General features: G+C 48.5%; 1 protein-coding gene across 4 annotated transcripts; it reads left to right on the top strand.

Moving 5' to 3' along the window:
* Positions 1-1,786: 1,786 nt before the first annotated feature.
* LOC110552994 (lysosomal alpha-mannosidase-like) lies at positions 1,787-23,078 on the top strand. Of its 4 annotated transcripts, none has more exons than XM_060392309.1 (25): positions 1,794-2,001; positions 2,953-3,055; positions 3,153-3,326; positions 3,846-4,039; positions 4,949-5,081; positions 5,318-5,463; positions 6,855-6,971; positions 8,197-8,279; positions 8,360-8,480; positions 8,549-8,627; positions 9,194-9,303; positions 9,546-9,653; positions 9,860-9,976; positions 10,652-10,840; positions 13,314-13,411; positions 13,520-13,637; positions 18,149-18,267; positions 18,357-18,458; positions 18,555-18,642; positions 18,746-18,826; positions 19,276-19,503; positions 19,760-19,915; positions 20,004-20,106; positions 20,436-20,545; positions 22,802-23,078. In XM_060392309.1, exons 1-24 carry the CDS (start codon positions 1,843-1,845, stop codon positions 20,543-20,545), a joined length of 3,036 nt encoding a protein of 1,011 aa, XP_060248292.1. In that variant the 5' UTR covers positions 1,794-1,842; the 3' UTR covers positions 22,802-23,078. The 4 variants fall into 4 exon arrangements, with proteins under 4 accessions (XP_060248291.1, XP_060248292.1, XP_060248293.1 ...); XM_060392310.1 differs by lacking the exon at positions 22,802-23,078 and adding an exon at positions 20,751-21,359; XM_060392308.1 differs by lacking the exon at positions 22,802-23,078 and having other exon boundaries at positions 1,787-2,001; positions 20,436-20,612.
* The last annotated feature ends 566 nt before the right edge of the window (positions 23,079-23,644 follow it).

The following is a 23,644-nucleotide window of genomic DNA, read 5'->3' as shown; positions in this document are numbered from 1 at the left end:
TTAACTAAGTGAAGGTAAGGCATCATCCTTACCCACAGAGGCCAGGCTCCTCAACGTTTCCCACATCACATCTCTGTAGAGTTTCTTCTGTGAAGGATGCAGCAGAGCCCATTCTTCCTGAGTGAATTCACACACACATCCTCAAAGGTCACTGAATCCTAAATATTCCACATGTGTAAAGAAGAGTAAGATCAATAGGGCTGGGGAAATTTATATTCAAATCAGTAAATGCACATGCACAATTTTTTTTCTTTGCAATACTGAGTATTGTAACCTGCTTAAACTCTATTGCTCCTCTGTTGAGAACCGAAGCGTTAGTTCTTAGCATACCTGTAGCTCCTCTGTTAACACCTGCTGTTGCCTTTACCATCAGAAGCCATTTCGCCTCACTGTCTTTATCAACATAAGGTGAAATTAAGTTCAAGTTCTCAGGCCCCTTCATGCCTGAGACCAGGATACAATTCAGTGCTTTGAAACTTGCTGCTTAGAATAAAACAATGGATGATAAATGCATGTTCTGCTTGAGTTAAAGATAAACGTATATCCTGTTAGAGTTAAGACCCCAACATCTCACTATATTCCTTACTCCCAACAAGCTGGAAAGCCACCAAGAGCTCCCCTAGCCTAAATCCCAGCCATTCAGCTTAAAATGCTTTGTCTACCTACCTAGATACATTACAATACACTTGGAACAAAATAAAAAAAAAATAAGGTAAACTGCCCCCCTTCCTTCCTATACCTAGTTACCTTGTTATGTTTTTTGTTGCCTTAAGAACATACCCGTGTCCTAGTCTGGCTTCTGAGTCCAGATTATGACAGTGATTTCTGAGTCCAGTCAGTTTTTGTTCAGCATTCAGTAGACTTCCATCACTCTGAGTCTGGTGCTCGAGTGGTCAGTGTGTGGCTATTCCTGAACGTAACACTGGGAACTGAACCCAGTGTTATACATGCTAGGCAAACTCTACCACTGAGTAGCCTAGCCCAAAGCAGACATAACATTCTGTGGCTTCTCAACACTTATATATGGCTCGATTACAGTTATTTTCACACTTGGGTGACTGCTGGCCCTGTTAACCTAACTAGGCTTTGGTTTGCTTTCTGTTTGTTTATTTATTTATTTACCTGCTTTATTTTGAGTGCTGGGTATGAAACCCAGGGCTTTATACATGCTACACAGGTACACGAGTACAGAGCCATATTTCTAGGCTTTATGTGTTTCTGTATTCCTCTTAGCCCTGGCCAGCCTGGTAATCACACAGTCCGGATGGCAATATTCCTGCCCCACTCTCCAGCATGCTGAGGTTACAGCTATATGCCAACACACAAACTTTGGCGCTGGGTGTTTTATTAGAGCAACAGAGTAATGAATACAGCAGGAGGAGCTGAAAGGCTTAACTCCAGTCCAGACCAGGCTGAGTGTCTCAGCTCTGACATTCCCAATCCCAACAGGCGGGCGGGAACTGTTTTCGACCTCAGCTTCTACCTTTGCTAGGTCCCTTCAGGACCCCCTCCCTACAGAGACTAGAACCTAGAATGCCATCTACACTTTCCACTCCGTAGGAAACATTGAAGTCCACTGGAAAAGCTGAATCCTTTGCTCACACTCGCACAAAAGCATATCGAAGCCCTAGAGCTAAGGTCTCCTGCCAAAAGAGCGCTGGTTGGAGTGGGAACTAACCCTTCCTATGCTCTTTACGCACTGCGGAGGTCTACAGCCAGTTCTTAGATGGCCCAGGCCCTGCCCCCTTCCGCACCGATTGGCTAGCTCGAGTTCTGGGGGCGGAGCGTTCGCAGAGATGTGGATAGGCTAGGGAAACCGAAGGCTTCAGTTTTGCCTGAACCATGAGCGTCCCATCGCTGGCCTCAAGTGTCTGTGTAGGTGGATGGAGCTGTAAGTGGCTCTGGTTGAGCTCCTGCACCCTAGGTTCGCCTGTCCTACCTGTTTTCTTTCTGTTTTGGTTGCTATTGGCTGCGCCTGGCGCTTGGGCCGCGGGCTACGAGGTGAGCTGGGGCTCAAGGGCGCGCACTGGGAGCGGTGGGGGGGGGGGGAGATTTGGACTACAATTAAACTAGAGGTATCCGGAGGCACTGATCATATGTGACTGCTGCGTGCATTGGGTCTCTGAAAATGTCTGGCGCGAGCCTGAGAACAGGGTTGAATGTGATTGTATCCACCGCCCCGTGGCTCCAGGTGGCCGGCTTGGACTTTACATGCACTTAACGGTGATTGTTGGGAGAAGTATGAGCAGCCACTTGCGAACAGGACCCTAAGCTTTGCACAGGTTGTGCTTGCCATGGTTCTACTTTGCATGGACTCGCTGCTGGGTGACTGTGCTTTCCTCCCCCTTACCCCAAAGCCCTGTCTGGGGCAGGTCCCCTGGTAAAGCTGCCTTGCAAATATGCATCACCTGGAAGCGCCTCCCCCCTCCCCGGTTCCCTTTCCAGATGAGTTATGAGTATGTGAGCTGGGCTGCTCATTTCTAGCTTCACCTCCCTTCAGGTTACCTGAGGTCCCGGTTTGGCCTCTGGCTTCCTGGCTCCTCCCTTGTGCAAGGCACCTCTCTAACCCATGTCTCAGTGTCCTAACCTGACAACTTGGGCTAAAATGGTCCTAGGTCCCAGGTCCCAGGGACGTGCTGTCTGCAAAGGCTTAGCTAGCTCCAGCAACTACTAAAGTCACCACCCTAGAGTATGAGATCTGTGCTGTGGGGCTTGCACAAAGTAGCAACTGGTTCTATGAGCACAGATGGTAGCTTTTTGACCTCTCTATGTCACTCCATAGTCAAAACTTGTGTTTGTACCACGTGTCTGCCTGCTTAGTGATGGTGGAGGTCCTATCTATGGTCCTGAACACGCCAGGCAAGGGTTCTACCTCAGAGGCCCCAACCCACCTGCCTCTCAAACTCTAGGTTACTGACAGGAAATGCGTATGTTTTGGGGGTCTCTGTGCAGACATGTCCCACAGTGAAGCCAGGCATGCTCAATGTGCACCTGTTACCTCATACCCATGATGATGTAGGCTGGCTGAAGACAGTGGACCAGTACTATTACGGTGGTGAGTAGAGAGGTGGGGGCCCCTCTAATTTTCTCAGGGACAAGTATCAAGACATACCTTCTAGTGGCTCCTCACTGTCTGACCTTCATGTCCACAGTCAAGAATGACATTCAACATGCGTCTGTTCAGTACATCCTAGACTCGGTAATCTCCGCTCTGCTGGCGGACCCCACCCGTCGCTTCATCTATGTGGAGATGGCCTTCTTTTCTCGTTGGTGGAAGGAGCAGACCAGTGCAACACAGGACACCGTACAGGAGCTGGTGCGCCAGGGTGAGCCTGCCCCAAGAAGTGAAAGGAGGGAGCCCAGCCCAGTGTGTGCTTGCACAAACCTGTGACTGAGAGAGTTTATGCATTGATGTGCTTATTTATTTGTTTGTGATTATCTATTGGACAGTGTCTTATTACATAACCCTGGCTGGCCTGGAACTTGATATGTAGACTGTCCTGGCCTTGAACTTGTATAGACCCTCCTGCCTCCCTGCTTCCCTAGTGCTGGAACAAAAGGCGTGGGCAACCAGGCATCTCTGAGATTCTTATCATATCATAGTGTGCACACACTGTACCCAGAGTTCTGCTGCTTAGAATCTCTCTTCGTGTGGAGAACCGTGTCTCACAAGCCCCCCCCTCCAGGGGCTCCAGAGGGAAGCCAGCCATGCAGATCTAAGCACATGGCGCAGAAACTCCCCTTCTCCCCAGGCTTCTGTGTACAGTGTGGTCTGTTTTCTTAGCTTTGCCCACAATGGCCCCACTCCAAACAGCTACCCTTCTCCCCTTGCCTTTCTTGAACAGGGCGCCTGGAGTTTGTCAATGGAGGCTGGGTGATGAATGATGAGGCAGCCACCCACTATGGTGCTATTGTGGACCAGATGACACTTGGGTTACGCTTCCTGCAAGACACATTCGGTAGCCATGGGCGTCCCCGTGTGGCCTGGCATATTGACCCTTTCGGCCACTCTCGAGAACAGGCCTCCCTGTTTGCCCAGGTGCCAGCCATCCTATTCTCTTTTGGACTTGCCCTGAACTTACTCTGATTCTTCCTTAGCTGCTCAAACCCTGCCCTTCTCTAGTGATCTCTGCGACTAGACCCTGGCTTGTTGAGACCCCACCTCTCAGCTGAATTTGGCTCCTGCGAGTCAACTTCAGCCCTGGTCCATGTCCTAGGGTAGCACAGGTTTAAACTGCTTTGTCTCTGTCGTGCTGGTTTGGTCCCTTCCCTTGATTTGCCCTTATTAGAATTTGGACTCTACCAGCCTGTGAGGATTGAGACTGCTCTCTAAACCAGTGACTGGTGGAGATGCCTTGCTTTAAAACCAGCCCCTTGTCTGTGCTGACCTGTCTCACCTGAGATGTAGAGAATGGGAAAGCCTCCTTTTGGCTTTGACATAACTAGGGAGGTGAAAGTGGGTTTTGGCTTTAGAGCTGCCTCTTTGTTCCTGATGCTCCTTGTGCTGGGAAATAAACGTCCAGGCTTTGTGTCTCGTGCCTGTAATGCCAGCACTTGGGAGAATGGTGCAGGAGGGCTGTGAGCCTGGGGGCAGCATTGTCTGAACACGGAGACCCTGACTCAAAATCTCTAGCTTTATTTCTTCTTTTCTTATTTGTTATCTCTGGGTGTTCTGACTGCATGTATGTCTGTGCACTGTGTGTGTAGTGCCCATAGAGGAGGACTGTGGGGTCTCCTAGAACTGGAGTAATGGATGGTGTGAGCCACCATGAGGATGCTAGGTATTAAGTTCTGTTCCTCTGGAAGAGCAGGTAATGATCTTAACCACGGAGCCATCTTTCCATCCCTGAAAATCCTAGTTTTAGTTGTGCACACTTTCTCTGTGCTGATTTTCCCAATGACCAAGAAGGCCCTGCACTCCTTTATTCCATCTCTTCTGCACTCCCAGATGGGTTTTGATGGCTTCTTCCTTGGGCGCATTGACTATCAAGATAAAATTGTTCGAGGGCAAAAGCTGAGGATGGAGGAGGTGTGGAGGGCCAGTGCCAGCTTACAGCCCCCTGCTGCTGACCTCTTTACTGGTAAGTGGGTGGGAGAGTAAGGAAGTCACATAAGACCTCAAGCTCAGAAGGGTCCCGGTGTGATTTTGTCATAAGCTCTGATTATCTTAGAATTTTTAATGATTTTTGAGTGGGGCTCAGTGTTTGTGTGTGTGTTTGTACCAACGCTTTTGATTATGGAAGTTTATCCTGGGTGAGGCATGACAGGCTCTGATCCCAGAGCAGGTCTAGCTTACTGAGTCTGGTTTGGTCTGCAGGTGTGCTCCCCAACAATTACAACCCTCCTGAGGACCTATGCTGGGATATGCTATGTGCAGACCCTCCCGTAGTGGAGGATCCAAACAGCCCTAGGTTTAATGCTGATAACTTGGTCACTTACTTCCTGGAGCTGGCCTATTCCCAGGTAATATAGATATCCAGACCATGTCCATACTGTACAGGCAGGTACTCAACCTTTCCCTACTCCCAGAGGGATGCCTCCAGGGGACTTCTCTTTGGGATTTTTCCTTGTTAGAAGGATACATGAGGGGCTGGAGAGATAGCTCAGCACTTAAGAGCACTTGCTACTCAAGTATGAGGACCTGAGTTCGGATCCCAGCACCACACAATAAGTATGTAACCACATACTCCTGTATGAGAGTTATCTGGAGCCCTAGTGCTCAGGGCTGTAGAGACAGGAGGACCACTGGGGCTTCTATTCAGCCTAGCGAAGAAAATGCCAGTCCCAGGTTCAGGGAGAGATTCTGCCTCAAGGAAAGAGGCAGAGGAGAGTAGGAGGAAACTCTCTTCTGACAAGTGCATGTGTGTATAGGCACATGCATCCCTCACAAATATTTGTACACACACACACACACACACACACACACACACACACACACACTGAGAGAGAGAGAGATAAGCGCATTAAAAAAATAACAGAGATGTGGGGTCAGCTGTAGTGGTGCACACTTTAATACCAGTACCTTGGGGGTTGTGTGGGGAAGGCAGTCAGAGCTCTGAGAGCTTGAAGCCAGCTTAGGACTACATAGTGAGAGCCTGTCTGAAAACAAAACAAATAAACAAACCAAAGAGGTGGTCCAGTGAGATGGCTCATCGGATAAAGGAGCTTGCCGCCATGCTTGACAACCTGAATTTAATTTCCAGAGCCTACTTGGTGGAGGAGAGCAGCAAATCCTGTCAGTTGTTCTCCAACCCCTAAGCTGGTGCTCTAGCATGCATTCCATACCATAGGTCCCTCCCATAGTAAATAAACATTGAGAAGGAGCAGGAGGAGAGAGTGTGGCTCAGTGCCTTGTAACCTCATCCGGGTACTGGACTCTAGAGTACCTCAGCAACTACTGGCTGTTTTTGTTGTTTTCAGACAAGGTCTTATGTAGCCCCAGCTGGCCTCTAAGCTGCTATGTAGGTGATGCTGGGTTTGAACATCTGCTCCTCCTGCCTCCGTTTTCTGAGTGGTGAGAGCAGACATATGCACACCATGTCTGGGGGCAGGGCTAGGACTTGGTGCATGCTGGGCAAGCAAGTGCCAGCAGAGCTCCAGCCCCAGCCCTGCACTGCATGCTTTTCTGTTTTCCTCTGCTCCTTTGTGCCAGAGTCCTCGTGTGTTTGTGGGTTTCGTTGTGTGTTTGTTTGTTTTTCGGTTTCTGTACTGGGCATCTAACCTGTGGTCTTGAGCATGCGTGGTTAGTATCCTCAGACTGAACTATATCCACAGGTCCCCACATGTAGTTTTGCACACTTGGGCACAGGGACAGTCCAGGACACCCTGCCTGAGGATTGCCTTTTCATCTACAGAAACACAATTACCGAACCAACCACACTGTGATGACCATGGGTTCAGACTTCCAATACGAGAATGCCAACATGTGGTTCAAAAACATGGACAGCCTTATCCGGCTGGTCAACAAGCAGGTCGGTGTTGCTCCCTGTATGTGTTTCTCAGCTCTCTATCGCTGTCATCAGTGCCTGAGATGGTCAAGTAACAAATGGAAGAGTCAAGCATAGGGGTGCACCTGAGTACTAGGGACACCAAGGATTGCTTAGAGTTCAAGGCTAGCCCGGGAAGACAGAAGGATGCGCGCATGCACACACACAGACACACAGACACACAGACACACACACTCACACACACACACAGGACCCTGTCTCAACAACAGAAACATACACACAAACCCAAATAGGGAAGTTAGTTATAGTTCACCCACCCTTTTTTTTTTTTTCTCTTTTCCTTTTTCTTCTTCATTTTTGAGACAAGGTTTCCTGTGTAGCCTGGGCTCTCCTGGAAGTCTCTCTGTAGACCAGGCTGGCCTGATCTGCATGCTAATGCCTCCCGAGTGCCGGGACTAAAGGTGTGTGCCACCATCCCCGGTACAATTTTGTTTTCTAGAATTGTGGATGTGGGTGTGCAGGCAGGGGCACATGGCCTCGCTTGTCCATGGAGGACGATGTTGCCCGTCCTGCTCTATTGGTCTGTCTCATTCCCGAGACTTGAACCTAGAGCTAGTCTGGCAGCCAGCAGAGCTGCACTGTCCTCCTCTCTGGGCCCCCTGAGTGCTGGCATTCAGATTCATAGGTGGCTCTCCCTAGGTTTCCATGTGGGTTCTGCAGATTGCACTCAGGTCATCATATATGTGTAGCAAGCATTCTTACCTGCTGAGGCATCTCCATAGTCACTTCAGGGTTTTGAGACAAACGTTCCTGTAGGTTAGATTGGCCGCATGCTCAGTGTATGACTGAGGATGATCCTGAACTCCCAGTGGTCCTGCCTCTACCTCTCAAGTGCTGGGATCAAAGGTGCACAGCACCAGAACCATCCTCATTCTTATTTCTGGTTTTCTGTTCCTAGTTAGTTGTTTCTCCTCTTCCTGTCTCCTTCCCCCTTTTCTTCTACTTTCTCTTCTTCCTGCCTCCTTGTGTTTTTCGTCTTAAAAAATTATTTATTCAGTTATTTTATGTGCATTTTGTCTTCATATGTATCTGTGTACCATGTACATGTCAGGTATAAACAAATAAACCTTACAAACAAACAACTCTTGAAAACGAGAACAACGAGAAACTAGAGAACTCAGAAAGGTGGACGCACGCGGGCCGCGGGAAGGTGCAGATCTCAGGGCTCACACTCCCTTTGCCCCAGCAGCAGGAAAATGGGAGCCGGGTCCATGTCCTCTACTCCACCCCTTCGTGCTACCTCCAGGAGCTGCACAAGGCCAATCTCACCTGGTATCTGGGGAGGAGACTGGGGAGTGGGGTGGGGTTGGCATGCTCCGTGGGCTGTGTCTGCTCTCAATGTGTCCGTGCAGGTCAGTGAAGGAGGACGACTTCTTTCCTTATGCGGACGGCCCCCACATGTTCTGGACTGGCTACTTTTCCAGCAGGCCCGCCCTCAAGCGCTATGAGCGCCTCAGCTACAACTTCCTGCAGGTGAGTGCGCTTATGGGGATCCCGGAGGCCCAGAGGAGCCTCTTTCCAACATCTCTCTTTTTCCTCAGGTATGCAACCAGCTGGAAGCACTGGCAGGTCCCCCAGCCAACGTGGGACCCTATGGCTCAGGAGACAGTGCACCCCTTAGTAAGTGTCACCTGTCACCCATGGGATGGAATGGGGCAGGAGAGCGTATGATTGACACTGGAAACCAAAATCATCCCCAGGACACACTTGACTTTTGGTGGTGACAGGGATCGAACCCTAGACCTCTTGAATGCTAGACAGCACTGTGCCACTGAGCAATGAACTACATCCCTAAACTTGAGCTTCTTTCTTGCTTCCTTGTTGCATTTGTGTTATGTATTTTTGTATTTATGTTTCTGTGCATGGGTCTTTGCCTGCATGTAGATTAGTGTAGTGTGTGCATATCTGGGGCCTTTGGATGCCAGCAGAGGGTGTCAGGATCCCCTAGAACATCTGAAGTTACAGATGCCCGCGGGCACCATGTGATGTCGGGAGTCAGAACCCTGGTCCTTGAAAGGTCAGCCAGAGCTCTCAGCTGCTGGGCCACCACTCCAGCCTTCCAGAGCCATTCTTCACTCTCCTAAGAACCCTGTTGGCCTGCATCAGACCCTTTGTGTGTGTGTGTGTGTTTGGCAGGGGCCCAGGGTTGTGTGGGAGTCAGCCTCTGACTGCTGTTGTGTTGGCAGAAGAGGCAATGGCGGTGCTCCAGCACCACGACGCTGTCACTGGCACTTCACGGCAGATAGTTGCAGATGATTATGCACGTCAGCTGGCAGCAGCCTGGGGACCCTGTGAGGTGTGAGGGCCAGGCCATGAAGAAACCGGGAAGGGGCGTGGTCTGGGTGATGGGTGGCCTCAAGGCACTGGCAGGAGCAGGGAGGAGGAGTGGAGAGTCAGGAGGGTCTTCTTGGGAAAGAAGTGGTGGAGCCTACAGGAAATGGGCAGAGTATAAATAGGAGAGGCGTGCCCTTCTTAGGGGCACAGCCAGCCTTCCAGGGGTGCAGATCTTGGTGCAGGTCTTTTGGTGATCTTCACCAGGTTCTGGTGAGCAACGCTCTGGTGCAGCTCAGCGATTACAAACAGGACTTCTCATTCTGCCATGAGCTCAACGTCAGCATCTGCCCAGTCAGCCAGAACTCAGAGCACGTGAGTCGGGGTTGGGAGCAAGTGGGCAAGACCCCAGAAGGCGAAGCGCGGTTGTGTGATTTATTTTTGGAGGGCCGTTCTGGGTAGGGAGCTGGGACAGGATAGTCCATCACAGGGGCGAGGCTGGAAGGCCAGGGCTGTGTGGGAAGATGCCCTGCTGGATGGTGGGTGTGGAGGTCTGCTGTGACTCTGCCCTTCTGCCGTAGTTCCTCGTAACTGTTTACAACCCCTTGGGGCGGAAGGTGCATCAGATGGTCCGGCTGCCTGTCCGTGAAGGCCTCTTCACTGTGAAGAACCCTAATGGCAAGACTGTGCTCAGCAATGTGAGCTTGTACAGTGAATCCTCCACACGTGTCCCCGCATCTCGTGTTGCTCTCTCCTTGAGTGTCTTCCGGGGACACCTCTGGGTGTCTCCCACCTGTTCCTGAATAGCAGCCTCCTGAGAAACATCTCCCTCCCACAAGAGACGACCTTCTCAATGTCCCTACTGGAATTCCCCTTTCTTCCTTCCTCCCTCCTTTCCTCCTCAACCCTTCCTCCTCCTTCCTTTAGCTAGGCTTTCACTGTGTAGCCCAGGTTAGCCTCCAATTTGTGATCTTCCTGCCTTAACCCACTGAGTGTTAAGATTGTAGGTTGGGGTCACTCAGTTTCCCCAGCAAATTTTCTGTTTATGCATAGCCCCTTATCCCCAGGAGGCCTCCTTTTCATGAGTCTCAAACCCATGTCTTTCTCTGCTTTTTTCTCTCAGACTAGTAGTCTCTGTATATAACTTTACCTTCCCCCCTTCCTTCTCTCCTTTTTCCTCTTCTCCCTCTCCTTCCTCCTGTTTCTTTTTCCTTAAGTGAGGTATAGGATGTGCTGGGCAAATGCTCTCTGCCCTCTCCCCCATCACACTTAGGTTTTCTTCAATCTACTCCACGCCCTCTGAGTTTGATGCTTGGCTCATGCCTGGTTTTCTAAGTGTCTTGGCTGCTGATGGGCATCTTCTTTTACTCAAGGTGCTGATGCTTCCCAGCTCTTACAGTGAGAAGTACCAGTGGGAGCTGCTGTTTTCGGCCTCAGTGCCTGCTCTGGGCTTCAGCATCTACTCTGTGACCAAAATTACTGGCCATAAGTTTTACCAGGAGCGCAGCCTGCAGGCCAGGCCCAGGAAAGCCAGGTCCCATGCCTTATCCATTGAAAATGAGGTGAGACTCTACTTGGATCCCCTGTCTTGCCCCTGTGATAAATTTAAAGTGTTATAAAACTACTTGGATTCTGAGTCAGTAGGTTCTGGGTCCTGGTTTACATCATTGAGGAGGGTGACCTTTGAGTCTCAGTTTCCTTTCTGGAGCAGTTGTGTAAATCTACGTCAACTGGAGATTGATACAGATATGTTAGAGCCCATGGCAGGCAGGTGTTGAGTGGTCAGGGAAGGCTTCTGTGGTGAGGAGACAGTTGAAGTTGGCATTATGTGACAGTTACAGAGCACCTGCCTAGCATCTGCAGAGCCCTGTGTTCTATCTCAGCACCTCAAAAACGCATAAATCAAGAGCTGGTGTCTTAGGGCTTTTACTGCTGTGATGAAATACTGTGACCAAAACAAGTTGGGGAAGAAAGGGTTTATTTTTACTTACACTTCCAGGTAACAGTCCATTACTGAGGGAAGTCAGGACAGGAACTCAAGCAGGGCAGGAACCTGGAGGCAGGAGCTGATGCAGAGGCCATGGAGGAGTGCTCCTTGTTGCTCTTTGTGGCTTGCTCAGCCTGCTTTGTTGTAGCATCCAGGCCACCAGCCCAGGGATGGCACCACGTACAATGGCCTGGTCCTGGTGCCATCAATCACTAATTTAGAAAATGTTCTGCAGGCTTGCCTACAGCCTTCCTATCTTAGAGAGGCAGTTCTATAAGGTTCAACTGAGGTTCCCTCCTCCCAGATGACTCTGGCTTTGTGTTGAGTAGACATAAAAACTAGGCAGCACACTGGTGAGATGGCTCAGCAGATTAAGAGCATGCATTGCTCTTGCAGAGAACCCATGTTTGGATCCCGGTTGCTAGGTCCAGCAGCTTACAACCAGCTGCCTGTAACTTTAGGTTCAGGGACACAATGCCTCTGTCCTTCTAGGCACCTGCGGTTATGTCCATGTTACCCCTGCCTCATAACTACATATAATAAAATCTGCAAAAAACAAAATCCTGGCAGTTATAATGGGACATATCTTCAATTGTAGCAGTCAAGGCGCAGAGGCAGGTGGATGTCTTTGAGTTCAAAGTCAGCCTGGTCTACATAGTGAGTTCCAGAACAACCTGGGGTACATAGTGAGACCTTTTCTCAAAAAGCAAGACAAACAAAAAGTAAAAAACTCAGACCCAGGTAGGTGGAACAAAGTATAGCAGACTGCCCTGACTTGGCACATTTGCTTTGCTGGCTCTTCCTCTTCTAATATATTAAAAACTTGTTCGAGGAGGATGTGGACCTTGGTGTCGTACGCTGTGTCTGTAGCGCTCATACCTGGAGGGCTGCGTTAAGGTGGGTGGGGCTTACTGGCCAGCCAGTGTGTTGAGTTGATGGACTCCAGGTTCACTGAAAAACTGTTCAAAAACTAAAGTGAACTCCAAATACTGAGTTCAGGCTAGCCAGAGCCACCCAGAGTAAACCTGTCTCAAAAATAAAAATATAAGGGACTGGAGAGATGACTCAGTGGTTAAGAATACGTTCTGCTCTTCTAGACAACCCAGGTTTAATATTTAGCGCCTACTTGGAAGCTCACAGCTATTTGTGGCTCCTGTTTGAGGACATCCAACACCTGCACACAGACATACCTGCAGGCAGAACACCACATAAAATAAAGACAAATAAATCATTAAAAATATCAATAAATAAATGCATAAAAATAAACAGCATGGTAGAGAACCACTGACACCCACCCAGCTTTAGCCTCTAACCTCCACATGCATGCACAAGCACACACACACACACACACACAAACAATCATGCAGACATATCATAAAAACAAGTCATGATATTTCTAAAAAGATAAGTAAGTCCATGAAAATGTCATTATGATATGTTCATTGTTACTATTCAATGTTTCTTTAAATTCTAAAGGAAATAAAGTACGTATATTTTTTGGGACAGAGTCTCCCAGACCTGAGGCTTGCCTTGAACTTGAGAAGTTCAAAATGACATTGAACTTCTGATCTTCTTCCCTCTTCATCTTGAGTGCCACTGTGCCAGATTGCAGGGTGCTAAGGCTCAATTCCAGGGCTTTACCCATGCTAAGCAAGCACTCTGACAACTGATGTGTGATTTGCTGTTGCAACATGAAAAAATTTCTGTGGGCCACTAAACCTTATGGGTTCTGGCATTTGGCTTATGAGTCAGACGATATATTGGTCAAGCTCTGGAGCAAATGAGTACGGGGATCAATTTCCGATGCCATAGTTGGCCTCTGGTGCTGTGGGGTGAACAGACTGGATAAGTATAGAAGTGGGGGTTTCTGCAAAGGGCCGGGTTAGACCTAGGGGTTCTCGGTGTGTAGAGAAGTGGCCAGGTAGAGGCTAAAGCTGGTGGAAGTAGCTGTTAGAGTAGTGTTTGCTTACAGGATCAGGTACAGCTGAGTGAGATGAGGGACGGCTGGAGGAGACGCTTCTTTGTCTGTGCTTTCTTTCCCCATGCAGTACATACGGGCCACATTTGACTCTGGCACAGGGTTATTGAAGAATATTGAGAACATGGAAGAGAAGCTCTCGCTCCCTGTGAGGCAAGGCTTCTTTTGGTGAGGAGGGGCTGCTATGCTGTGTCAGCAGGCCAGGGTTCACAGGGCTGGGGCTGGGGTGCATGGAGCTGAGGTCCCCTTCCTGACGCTCATTTGCTCTGGTTCTAGGTACAATGCCAGCCCTGGTGATGAGCAGAGTTCTCAGGCCTCTGGTGCCTACATATTTAGACCCTGGCAGCTTAAACCACTGCCAGTAAGCCGTTGGGCGCAGATTCGTCTGGTGAAGGTCTGTGACCAGGAACCGTGAGTGGGTTTTGTGGGTCAGATGTAGGGTGTGGTTGGGAGCTGTTTTATTATAATTGTAAGTATTGTGTTGTTTATTTGTGTCTGTGTGTGTTTTGTGTGCACATGTGTGGAAGTTCAAGGAGGGAATGTACCGCATGGGGTCCTAGGATAGAGTGTGGGTCATCAGCCTTGGCAGCAAGCTCCTTCACCCACTGAACCTCCCTGGTCTCCAAGACAGGGTTTTACTGTGTAGCTCAGCGAGCCTCAAAAGTCTTGATCTTTTGGATTGCTAGGGTTACAAGAGTGCAATACCATGCCTGGATTTTCATTTTCTTTTTATTGTTGTTTTTGTTTTTTGAGACAGGGTTTCTCTGTGTAGCCTTGGCCTTCCTGGAACTCACTCTGTGGACCAGGCTAACCTTGAACTCATGTCTCTCAAGGCCACACCAACTCCATGTTTCCATGCAATTTCCTTTTTTTTTTAATTTTGGGGTATGCAAATAAATTATTAAAGTAGATATGGACTAGCAAGTCAATCTCAAGGTTACAATGCTTCCCAGTATAAACAGAAAAAGATTGTCCTATGGAATTAGAGACAGAATAATAATGACCAAAATTCTTTAGCAGGTTCTGCGCAGCAATGGAAGAAGTTAATTTATCAAACTTTGAATAGTTACTATTTCATCATGCAAGGCCTGGCCATCAGTACTTAAATCATCATCTGACCATGTTTGCTTAGGAACAGTGTGATTAGCAGTGGAGGCACTCAGGGTCTCAGAGTCTTTGACATCAACAGGAATGTTATTTCTTTCTCAGTTTGCAAAGGGAAACACAGCTGATTAGATACATGAGCCACGTATGTCTCTGCAGTAATCCCTGCATTTGCTCAATAGACAGCACAGCAAAGAGCAGCCAGTACGCAGTCACACCTTGCTCCGGGACTTCACCCAGTCTTCTCCCTCAGTCACTAGTTTTTAATTTGTGTTTGTTGGTAGGCAGACTGCGTTCTTCATGGCTCAATAACTGTGTCGTGGTGTTCTCTTCCTTTTCTTCAGGTGTAACCTCTGTAGATGCTCTGGAATCACTTCGTCTGTTTTTCATAGGCTGAGTCAGTCTTTCAAGTATCCACACTGGCTTTTCAGTACCTGAAGAAAAAACACAGTTGCAGTCTCAGCTCTGGTGAATTACTGGATCTGGGCCATTCAATTGGCCAGACATAACATCCCTCCCAAAGACCGTGACCCTGAATTTTTCTAGAGGGGCCCCCAAACCGTTTGTAGCTGTGAGGCCATCCTTGCCCAAACAGAGCCTTGGCTTTCCTGAAACACCCTTTGTTGGCCAGTCTGGCCTCAAACTCATAGAGATCTGCCTGCCCCTGTCTCCCAAGTGTTAGGAATAAGTCCACCATGTTGTCTGGTTTCTTTTGTTGATTTCTAGTAGCTTGGTCTTGGCATCTTTCTGAATAACCAATCTTTCACAGTAAATATTCACTCCTAGTAAGAAAAGCTTTTGTCAAGCACCTCCAGTCAGAGAGAAGAAAAGCTTTCCTTGACACAGAATCAAATAGAGACAACGCAAAAGGAGCAGCTAGTCCATCCTGAGAACAAGCCTGCTTAAGATCTTTATGAGTTTCCAATGAAATGGATTTACAGTTTCTAACTGTTTGTCCCAGGTTATTGGGATCAAGGCCTTTCACTCATAGGTAAAAGAGAAAATCCTTTCAGGTCTATCTGCATTTGCTTAATACAAAGTCTCTTGGTTTAAAAGGAGTCAATTCTCTCTCCTGGAGGGTGAGAAACCCTCCCCAGCAAACTCAGAAAGAAATTAAGGGAAGCAGGGTGCATGAGGTTGCCTCCATGGTATCAGGGTCATCAGGAACTGTACTTGGTGGACAGGTGTTAGGAGCTATTAAACTGGAGGTGGCGGTGGGAGCAAAGTCAGCATGAGCAGGAAAACTCCCACCCTTGTTACAGAGACATTAGATAATGTATCTTTAGTTTCTAATTTTTCTTCTATTCCCAGTATTACTTCTGCTATTTATTAACTTTCACTTTAATTTTAACTCTGTCATTTTTATATATTATTATTTTTATTTATTTATTTTCAATTAAAGCATCCCTAGCTGAGAAGCATCAGTAGGAATTTTTTCCTGGTCCCCTTGCATCTGATTTTGCCTGAATTGTTCTTCCTGAGACCAAGTTCTGGGATTCAGAGAAACAAGGGAAAGAAGGCTAAAGCTCACAAATGAATTCCAGGAATTTCATCAATGTGTAGTGTCCTGCTTTAACTTCTTCCTCCAGTAACAAAGTTTTCAGATTTTCTGCAAACAGATGATACTCATTTGACCGTGCCTGATTCATGTTTTTATCTCTAATGAATGTATCTGCCTTATTTACTGTGTGCATAATTCTCAAGGTTCCTCATCTTTTAACATTTTTATCCTTTCTTTCTTTTTTTCTTTCTCTCTCTCTCTTCTTATCCCCAAATCACAGGTCCCTATTTGGGTGTAACTTGTAGGTGCCTGTGATTCCTTTCTGGACCAAGGTTACCTGATATGGTTGAGAGGAATTAAACCAGGCCAGGTTGGAAGGGCCACAGCACTACTGAGGCTGTGAAAACATTATTGAGAACAATCGCACTTTTTTATACCTTAATGAGAAACAGAATATAATGGCAGTTGCCAGGATCAATACAGTTGTAGTTGTTGGGATACAATGAAGTTTTCAAGCTATACAGGGTACACAAGATTAATATATAAGACCAGTTGTCCTGTCAGCTTTTCATGGTTTCTTGACTGCTAAGGGAACATACAGAGAAACACAAAAAGGCATTAACACTCACTCCTGTGGGGGTGAGTCAGTCTCTGGAGCTGGAAGGGCACACTGCGGTCCATGAGACAAGGTATCTAATATGAAAGACCTATGACACATACCCCTCAAGGCAGTCAGGCCAGGCCAGCTACATGTTTGCGTGCGTGTGTGTGTGTGTGCGTGTGTGTGTGCGTGTGTGTGTGTTGGCATACATACAGAAACGGCAATAAAAAATATGTAGGTGGATATTTGATAATTCACACTTAATTTTCTTGAGAATCTTGGGTGTCCCCTGATAATTTTCTGATGTGTCCTTCTAGGGAAAGGAAAGAAGTAGAACAGGCTTAGGAGGCTCATATTTGATGTGATTCCCCTCTAGGCGAGTACTACATACCTATTTTAGGATATGGTTTGGGCTATTTTAAAAGAGTTAGGCATGCTTACAGCAAGATGAGATTCTTTTCTTCTGGGTCATGCATGGTGATGCACACTTTTAATCTCAGCACTGAGAGGCAAAGGTAGGATGATCTCTGATTTGAGTTCAGCCAAATCTAAGTAGTGAGACCCCCATCTCAAAAACCAAAACCCAAAACCAACCACCACCACAGCAACCAAAACAAACAAACAGAAGAAAGAAAGAAAGAAAGGAAGGAAGGAAGGAAGGAAGGAAGAAAGGAAGAAAGGAAGAAAGGAAGAAAGGAAGAAAGGAAGAAAGGAAAGAAAGACCAACAGCATGTCTGGCTGGGCATCCAGGAAAGGTGGAAGTCTCACATTTGCCAAAATGTCTTCTGTCTTGTTCTTGCCCCTCTAACTTCTTTAATGTTCAGCCTGTCTCATGGTCCAAGATAGACACCCAGGTTCCAGCCTGTGCATCTGTATTGCCAATGAGAGGGAAATGGTCAAGAACACGTTCATACTACCTTGATCATTTTCCATGGCAGATTGTGGCCATACAGTCCCTGATAGCCACAGAGAAGGCTAGATGTGTGAACTAGAATCCTATTCTAAGGAGGGAAGGCGGGGCATGGCGGATAGCAAGAATGTATGGATCCAGTGCAGGGCTGTGTGGCCTGTTGGGCATGGTAGCACAACTTGCAATCCTAGCACTGTAGAGGCTGCAGGATCTAGCTTTTCAGTTTTGACTGCCTGTAGAGTTTGAGGTTAGCCTGATGTGCTTGAGATCTCAAAATAAAATAAAATAATTATGAGGGCTGGCCAGGCTCTGGATTCCAGAAGCAAGGATAAGGAGTAAAGGTTGGGGGTTGAGGTTGGTCGGAGGAGCTGGTGAAATGGCTCAGTGGGTAAAGGTGCTCTCCATCAAGTCTGGCCACCTGTGTTCTATCCCTGAAATGTACATGGTGGAAAGGAGAACCACTTCCTGCAAGTTGTCCTTTGGGCTCCACAAAGCAAAGCGAAGCCCAAGAGCAGTGAGAACATCGCGTTGAGATAGTCTGAGAGATGGGTGTTAGTGTAAATTTTGGGGAGGATTCATAGTCAGTTGACATTTTTTTTTTAAACAGGGTTTCTCTGCATAGCCTTGGCTGTCCTGGACTTGCTCTGTAGACCAGGATGGCCTGGAACTCACAGAGATCCTCCTGCCTCTGCCTCCCCAAGAGCTAGCATGAAAGGCATGTGTCACCAGTCCTGGTTGCCAATGTGGCATTTTTAACCGGCTGACACAAACCATCCTGTGTGCCCACAGAAAGCCTTGGTGCAAGAGGTGCACCAGAATTTTTCAGCCTGGTGTTCCCAAGTGGTTCGCCTGTACAAAGGACAGCGTCATTTGGAACTGGAGTGGACAGTGGGACCAATCCCAGCAGAGTAAGTAGCATAAGCTTTTCTGTAATGGGGAGCAAACATGGACTGGTGTTTAGGAGGAACTCACAAGGTAATTTTTCCATTGACTACAGAGATCACTGGGGAAAGGAAGTCATCAGCCGCTTTGACACCCCAATGAAAACGAAGGGACAATTCTACACTGACAGCAATGGCAGGGAAACCCTGAGGAGGAGGTGGGAAAGGGCGTGATGGGGAGTCTGTGATGACATGAGTGTGGGAGGATGAAGAGGAAGCAGGACCCAAATGTGATCACATCACACCCTTCCCAGGCGTGATTATCGACCCACTTGGAGATTAAATCAGACTGAACCAGTGGCTGGAAATTACTATCCTGTCAACACTCGAATTTACATCACGGTACCTGCCCTGCTACTGCCTCAGACTAGGAGGCATCTCCCAGATAGCTGGGGCAGGGTGGGCTCCCAGTCAGGCCCCGCCTTCTCAATCCTCTTACATGTAGGATGGGCACATGCAGCTGACCGTGCTGACCGACCGCTCCCAGGGGGGCAGCAGTTTGAAGGATGGCTCATTGGAGCTCATGGTGAGAGGGGAGCCCCATCCAAGCTGGGTTCTCCCATGGGACCCACCCAGACCTAGCCAAGCTTGCAGGCTGTTGTTGGTACCTGTTCTCTGCCTGTGGCCTTGGTCCCACGCTCTTCCCTTTTCCTCCCTTTCTTGTGCTGGGATTAAGGATCCCAGCATCACTATGCCTGGTTTGGGAATTATGTTTCTAAGTTCCACTCTCCCTTTTACACAGTCCCTATTCTGGCCTTGGCTTGTCCTGTGACAGTGCTCTTCTGAGGCACTTACTTTTCTTTGTCTTGGGTGTTTGTCAGTTGGGTCTCACTTTGCTGGGGTCCCCTGCCAACCCCTGACCTTTGTCTCCATTGTTTACTCTTCAGTTTCTGTTGGAATTCCTGCAAGTCTGTAGCCAACTTCTAAGCTGGATCACTTGCTAGACCCTCACTCTTTACTGGCCGCTCCTCACAGGTGCACCGAAGGCTGTTGGCGGATGATGATCGTGGAGTTTCGGAGCCCTTGATGGAGTCAGAAACTGGGCAGAGGGTGTGCGGGCACCACCTTGTGCTTTTGAGTTCTGTTAGAGAAGCGGCTGCAAGGCACCGGCTGCTGGCAGAGAAGGAAGTCCTGGCCCCTCAGTTGGTGCTGGCTCAGGGTGGTGGCTGTCTGTATCACCCCCAGGCGGCACCAAGAATGCAGGTGAGGGACAGCGAGGCTGGCAGAAAGGGAGACCTGGAATGGTGCCAACTGAGCCCCTCTTTTCAGGAGTGAGTTCCTCCTCAGTGTAAGCATTTCCCCTTCAGGAGCTCCACCCTGTTGTAAGCTAGAGGCTTCAGTACTGAGTCTCAGTTCAGTGCCCCTTCCCATTCAGGGTCAAGCTTCATTTCCTGCATGTCAGCGCTGACTGCCAGCCAGGCTCTGACCATCCCCTGGACTTAACCCTTCTTTTCTGCAGTTCTCCGGACTCCGCCAGGACCTCCCTCCGCAGGTGCATCTGCTCACGCTGGCCCGCTGGGGCCCAAAGACGCTGCTGCTGCGCTTGGAGCACCAGTTCACTGTGAGAAAAGACTCAGGTCGAAACCTGAGTGCCCCTGTAACCTTGAACTTGAAGGTGAGGAGGGGCTGAGCTGAGAAAGACAGGATAGAGGCAGGCAAGACCTGAGCTTGGTGGATCAACTAGATCCATCTGTTCCCTGCAGAACCTGTTCCAGGCCTTCACCATCACACACCTGAAGGAGACCACACTGGCAGCCAACCAGCCCCTGTCCAAGGCTTCCCGGCTCAAGTGGATAACGAATACTGGTGAAGACCTGGGGCTGGTAGCTGAGAGTGGAGCGTGAGGAATGCTGGCTAGAATGGGGTAGTTTGAGGACAGGGCGCTAAGAACGCGCTGTGGTCCAGAAGAGCAGCAGTGCAGCTGGAGTGTGGGGCATGGGATTTTGTCCCGAGGATTGTGGATGGTGTGTGTTACCTTTGGGGATCTGAGAACAGTGATTAGGAGCTGGGGAGGGTTTGGTGTTTGGATATAAGGAAGGGGTTTAAAGGTACTGGGTGTGAGGTTCTGGGGCAGAGTTGTGAGGTGAGAGTGTGTGGTTGTGTTCAGGCCTCTGTTCTCTTCTGCCAATCACCAGGTCCCATTTCCTACCCTGCTGCCTCCAAGTTGGACCCTACCTCAGTCACCCTGCAGCCTATGGAAATACGTACCTTCCTGGCCTTGGTTCAATGGCGGAAACTCAGCTAGGTGTGCCAGGAGGAGGCCTTCTTTTGCTGTAACCACTCACAAGAATCATTAAAAAGCTCTACTAACACCCTGGTCACCCTGTATATTATTTTTGAGGAGGAGACGTGACTATGAGATTAGGGAGGTCAGCAAACTGTAGCTCAGCCCTGCCTGGAGGTTACCTCCCCACTGGAGTGATCACCTCAGCCTCCGGTTCTCTCCCCAGCTCACTGATCATTCAGTTAGGATCTGTGAATCACTGAAGAAAGACCCCAGACTCAGATGGTATGCAAAAACAAAGAGTGTTTATTCTGCAGAGAATTCCAGCATGCTGTGGCCACTACCTTCACAAAATGGCAGCAACCATGACAGGAGTTCAGGCTCCTTTTTAGAGCCAGAAAGGGGAATTTCTACTATGGCTCCATGACCCTAATTTGGATTGGCTAATGTCCATGGAGGCTATGTGACTCTGGCCGGGACTGGCTGGTGCCCATGGAATTAAGTCCTCTCATTTAATGGGGCTCTCCATGAATGTGCTTCTCCAGAATTAAAACAATTTTTGTGTATGTATAGCACGTTTGTGTCTTTGCTCATGCATCACACATATGTGCATGTGGAGGCCAGAGGACAACTTGCAAGAATCATTTGTCTCCATCATGTGAACAGCAGGGAACTTGTCAGAAAGGAGGTATGTAACTTCACCCACTGAGCCATCTCATGTGGCCATGTTGTTGTTCTGAGACAGGTTTCCTGAATTCCAGTTTGGCCTCAGATTTACTACACACCTAGGAATGATCCTCCTTCTTTCAGTTCATGAGTACTGGAAATAGTTTTAGGTTCTCCATGACAGAAAGATTGATCATGGTGGTCAAGGTGGAGAAGGTCAGGGATACCATGACTCTTGCTGAGCTGGGTGGTGGTGCTGCATGCCTTTAATCTCAGCACTCAGGAGGCAGAGGCAGGTGGATCTGAGTTTGAGGCCAGCCTGCTCTAAAGTGAGTTCTAGGACACCAGGGCTACACAGAGAAACCGTGTCTCAAAAAAAAAAAAAACAACAAAACAACAGAATTTCTTTGCTGAATACAGTCTCCCACATGGCAGGTCATTGTTAGATGCCACACAATCCCAAGGGTCTCCTGGAAGCTGAGATCATCTTAAGCCATTCACAGTAACTGCTCTATGGAGGCTCTGACCAGGCAGTATCTCTCAGTACAGGTCCTGTACTTCACACAGTGACCACTCCTGTCCCTGGATCTGGGGTGGCCATGAGCATGGCACCGGATCCACCTGGAAGCTCGTGGCCAAATTCTAGGAAGCTGGTAGCATGGGATGGCTGTTCAGATTCCTCCCTCTGATGGTTACTGCAGGCCCAAGTAGAGAGGCATGTGGATCTTGTGCTGGCTGTCCCGCCGTGGGCTAGCCTATTCCCACCTGCTGCCACTCCACCGTGCCTGCTGAGAATTTCTGTCTCTAGAAACAAAAGTCCCTGACCCTAGTTCCTGTACTGCAGGCAGGTCACTTTGACTCAAGCTCTTTTTGAAGGAAACCTTTGAGAATAGACATGTATCAATAGTTTACTGATGCCCATGGTAAAAGGACCCTTCTGGAACACCTCCTCAAGCAACCAACATGAAAAGACAGCAGTTAGGGAAATGTCCCCTAGACCTAAGGGGTACATGTGTTTTGAAGAAGAATGGCTCCCATAAGCCCATATATTTGAAGGTCTGATTCCTATTTGATAGAACTGTTAGGGAAAGATTAGGCTGGGAGGCCTTGTTGAAGGAAGTGTGTCACTGGGGCTGGGCTGGTATCTCAAAAGGCCACCCCAGGCCCAGTGTCTCCCCAGTGTGAATGAGATGTGAGCTCTCAGCTACTTTCTCAGTGCTATGCCTGCTGCCATTCTCCCCACCATGCTGGTCATGGACTTGCCCTCTCAAACTGTAAGCAAGCCTCAATTAAATGTTTTCCAGGAAGTGTGCTGGATAGTTTTTTGCCAACTTTTGACACAAGCTAAAGTCATCTGGGAGGAGGGGGCTTCAATTAAGAAAAGGCTTCCAGCTGGGCAGTGGTGGCACAGGCATTTAATGTCAGCAGGCTGACCTCTGAGTTGGAGGCCAGCCTGGTCAACAGAGCGAGTTCCAGAACAGGCAAGACTAAACAGAGACCCTATCTAGATAAAAGCAGAAAAGGAAAGAATATGCCTCCATAAGAGGTTGTGGGCAGGCCTGTAAGTCATTTTCTTATTTAGTGATTTCAATCCTCACTTCTCCACCTCAGGTACTGTTCCACTCTGCTGGCAGACACCGGCAGTCCATCTCACTGTGGGTGGTGCCATTTCTGGGCTCATGATCCAGGGTTTTGTAAGAACGCAGCCATGAAAGCAGCACTTCTCCATGGACCCCTCCTGTATCAGCTCCTGCCTCCAGTTATCTGCCCTGAGTTCCTGCCCCAATTTCCTTTGATGACACAGTGATACTGAAGTGAAAGCCAACTAAATCCTTTTCTTCCCCAACTTGCTTTTTGGTCATGTTTTACCCAGCAATAGAAACCTTAACTAAGACACAAAGTGTAAGACAAATAAACCCTTTCTTCTCCTAAGTTGGTTTTGGTCCGTGTTTTATTATAGCAGTGAAAAACAAACCAAAACATGCATTTAAATGCTGAGACAGGCCTCAATATGGTGCATCTTTTTAAGTGTTTGCATGCATGTGACTCCAAGTGCCTTTGGAGACCAGAAGAAAGTGTCAGATTCTGTGGAGCTGAAGTTTACTGTGGCTGTGAGTCACCTGATACGGGTGCTGGGAGTTGAACTTGTTGGGAGAGCAACAAGCATTTTAAATCTGAGACATCTCTCCAACCCCCTAAATGCTCTTCTTGGTTTCCAGTTGGCAGCACCATTTGGGGGAGATTTAGGAGGTGTGACATTGCTGGGGGAAGTATGTCCCTGAGAGGGTAAGGGCTAGCTCTGCCTGCACTTGGCACTCTCAACAGCCTGTCCCTGCTGCTTGCTTTGTTACCATGCTTCCCTGCCATGATGGACACTTACTCTGCTGGAACTTTGAACTAAAATCTTCTTCTGTAAGTTACCTTGGTTGCAGTTTATCAAGCAACAGAAAAGTA

Source organism: Meriones unguiculatus, chromosome 10, assembly GCF_030254825.1.
Source record: "Meriones unguiculatus strain TT.TT164.6M chromosome 10, Bangor_MerUng_6.1, whole genome shotgun sequence".
Classification (NCBI taxonomy): domain Eukaryota; kingdom Metazoa; phylum Chordata; class Mammalia; order Rodentia; family Muridae; genus Meriones; species Meriones unguiculatus.
This window is presented reverse-complemented; position numbering and strand designations above follow the sequence as displayed.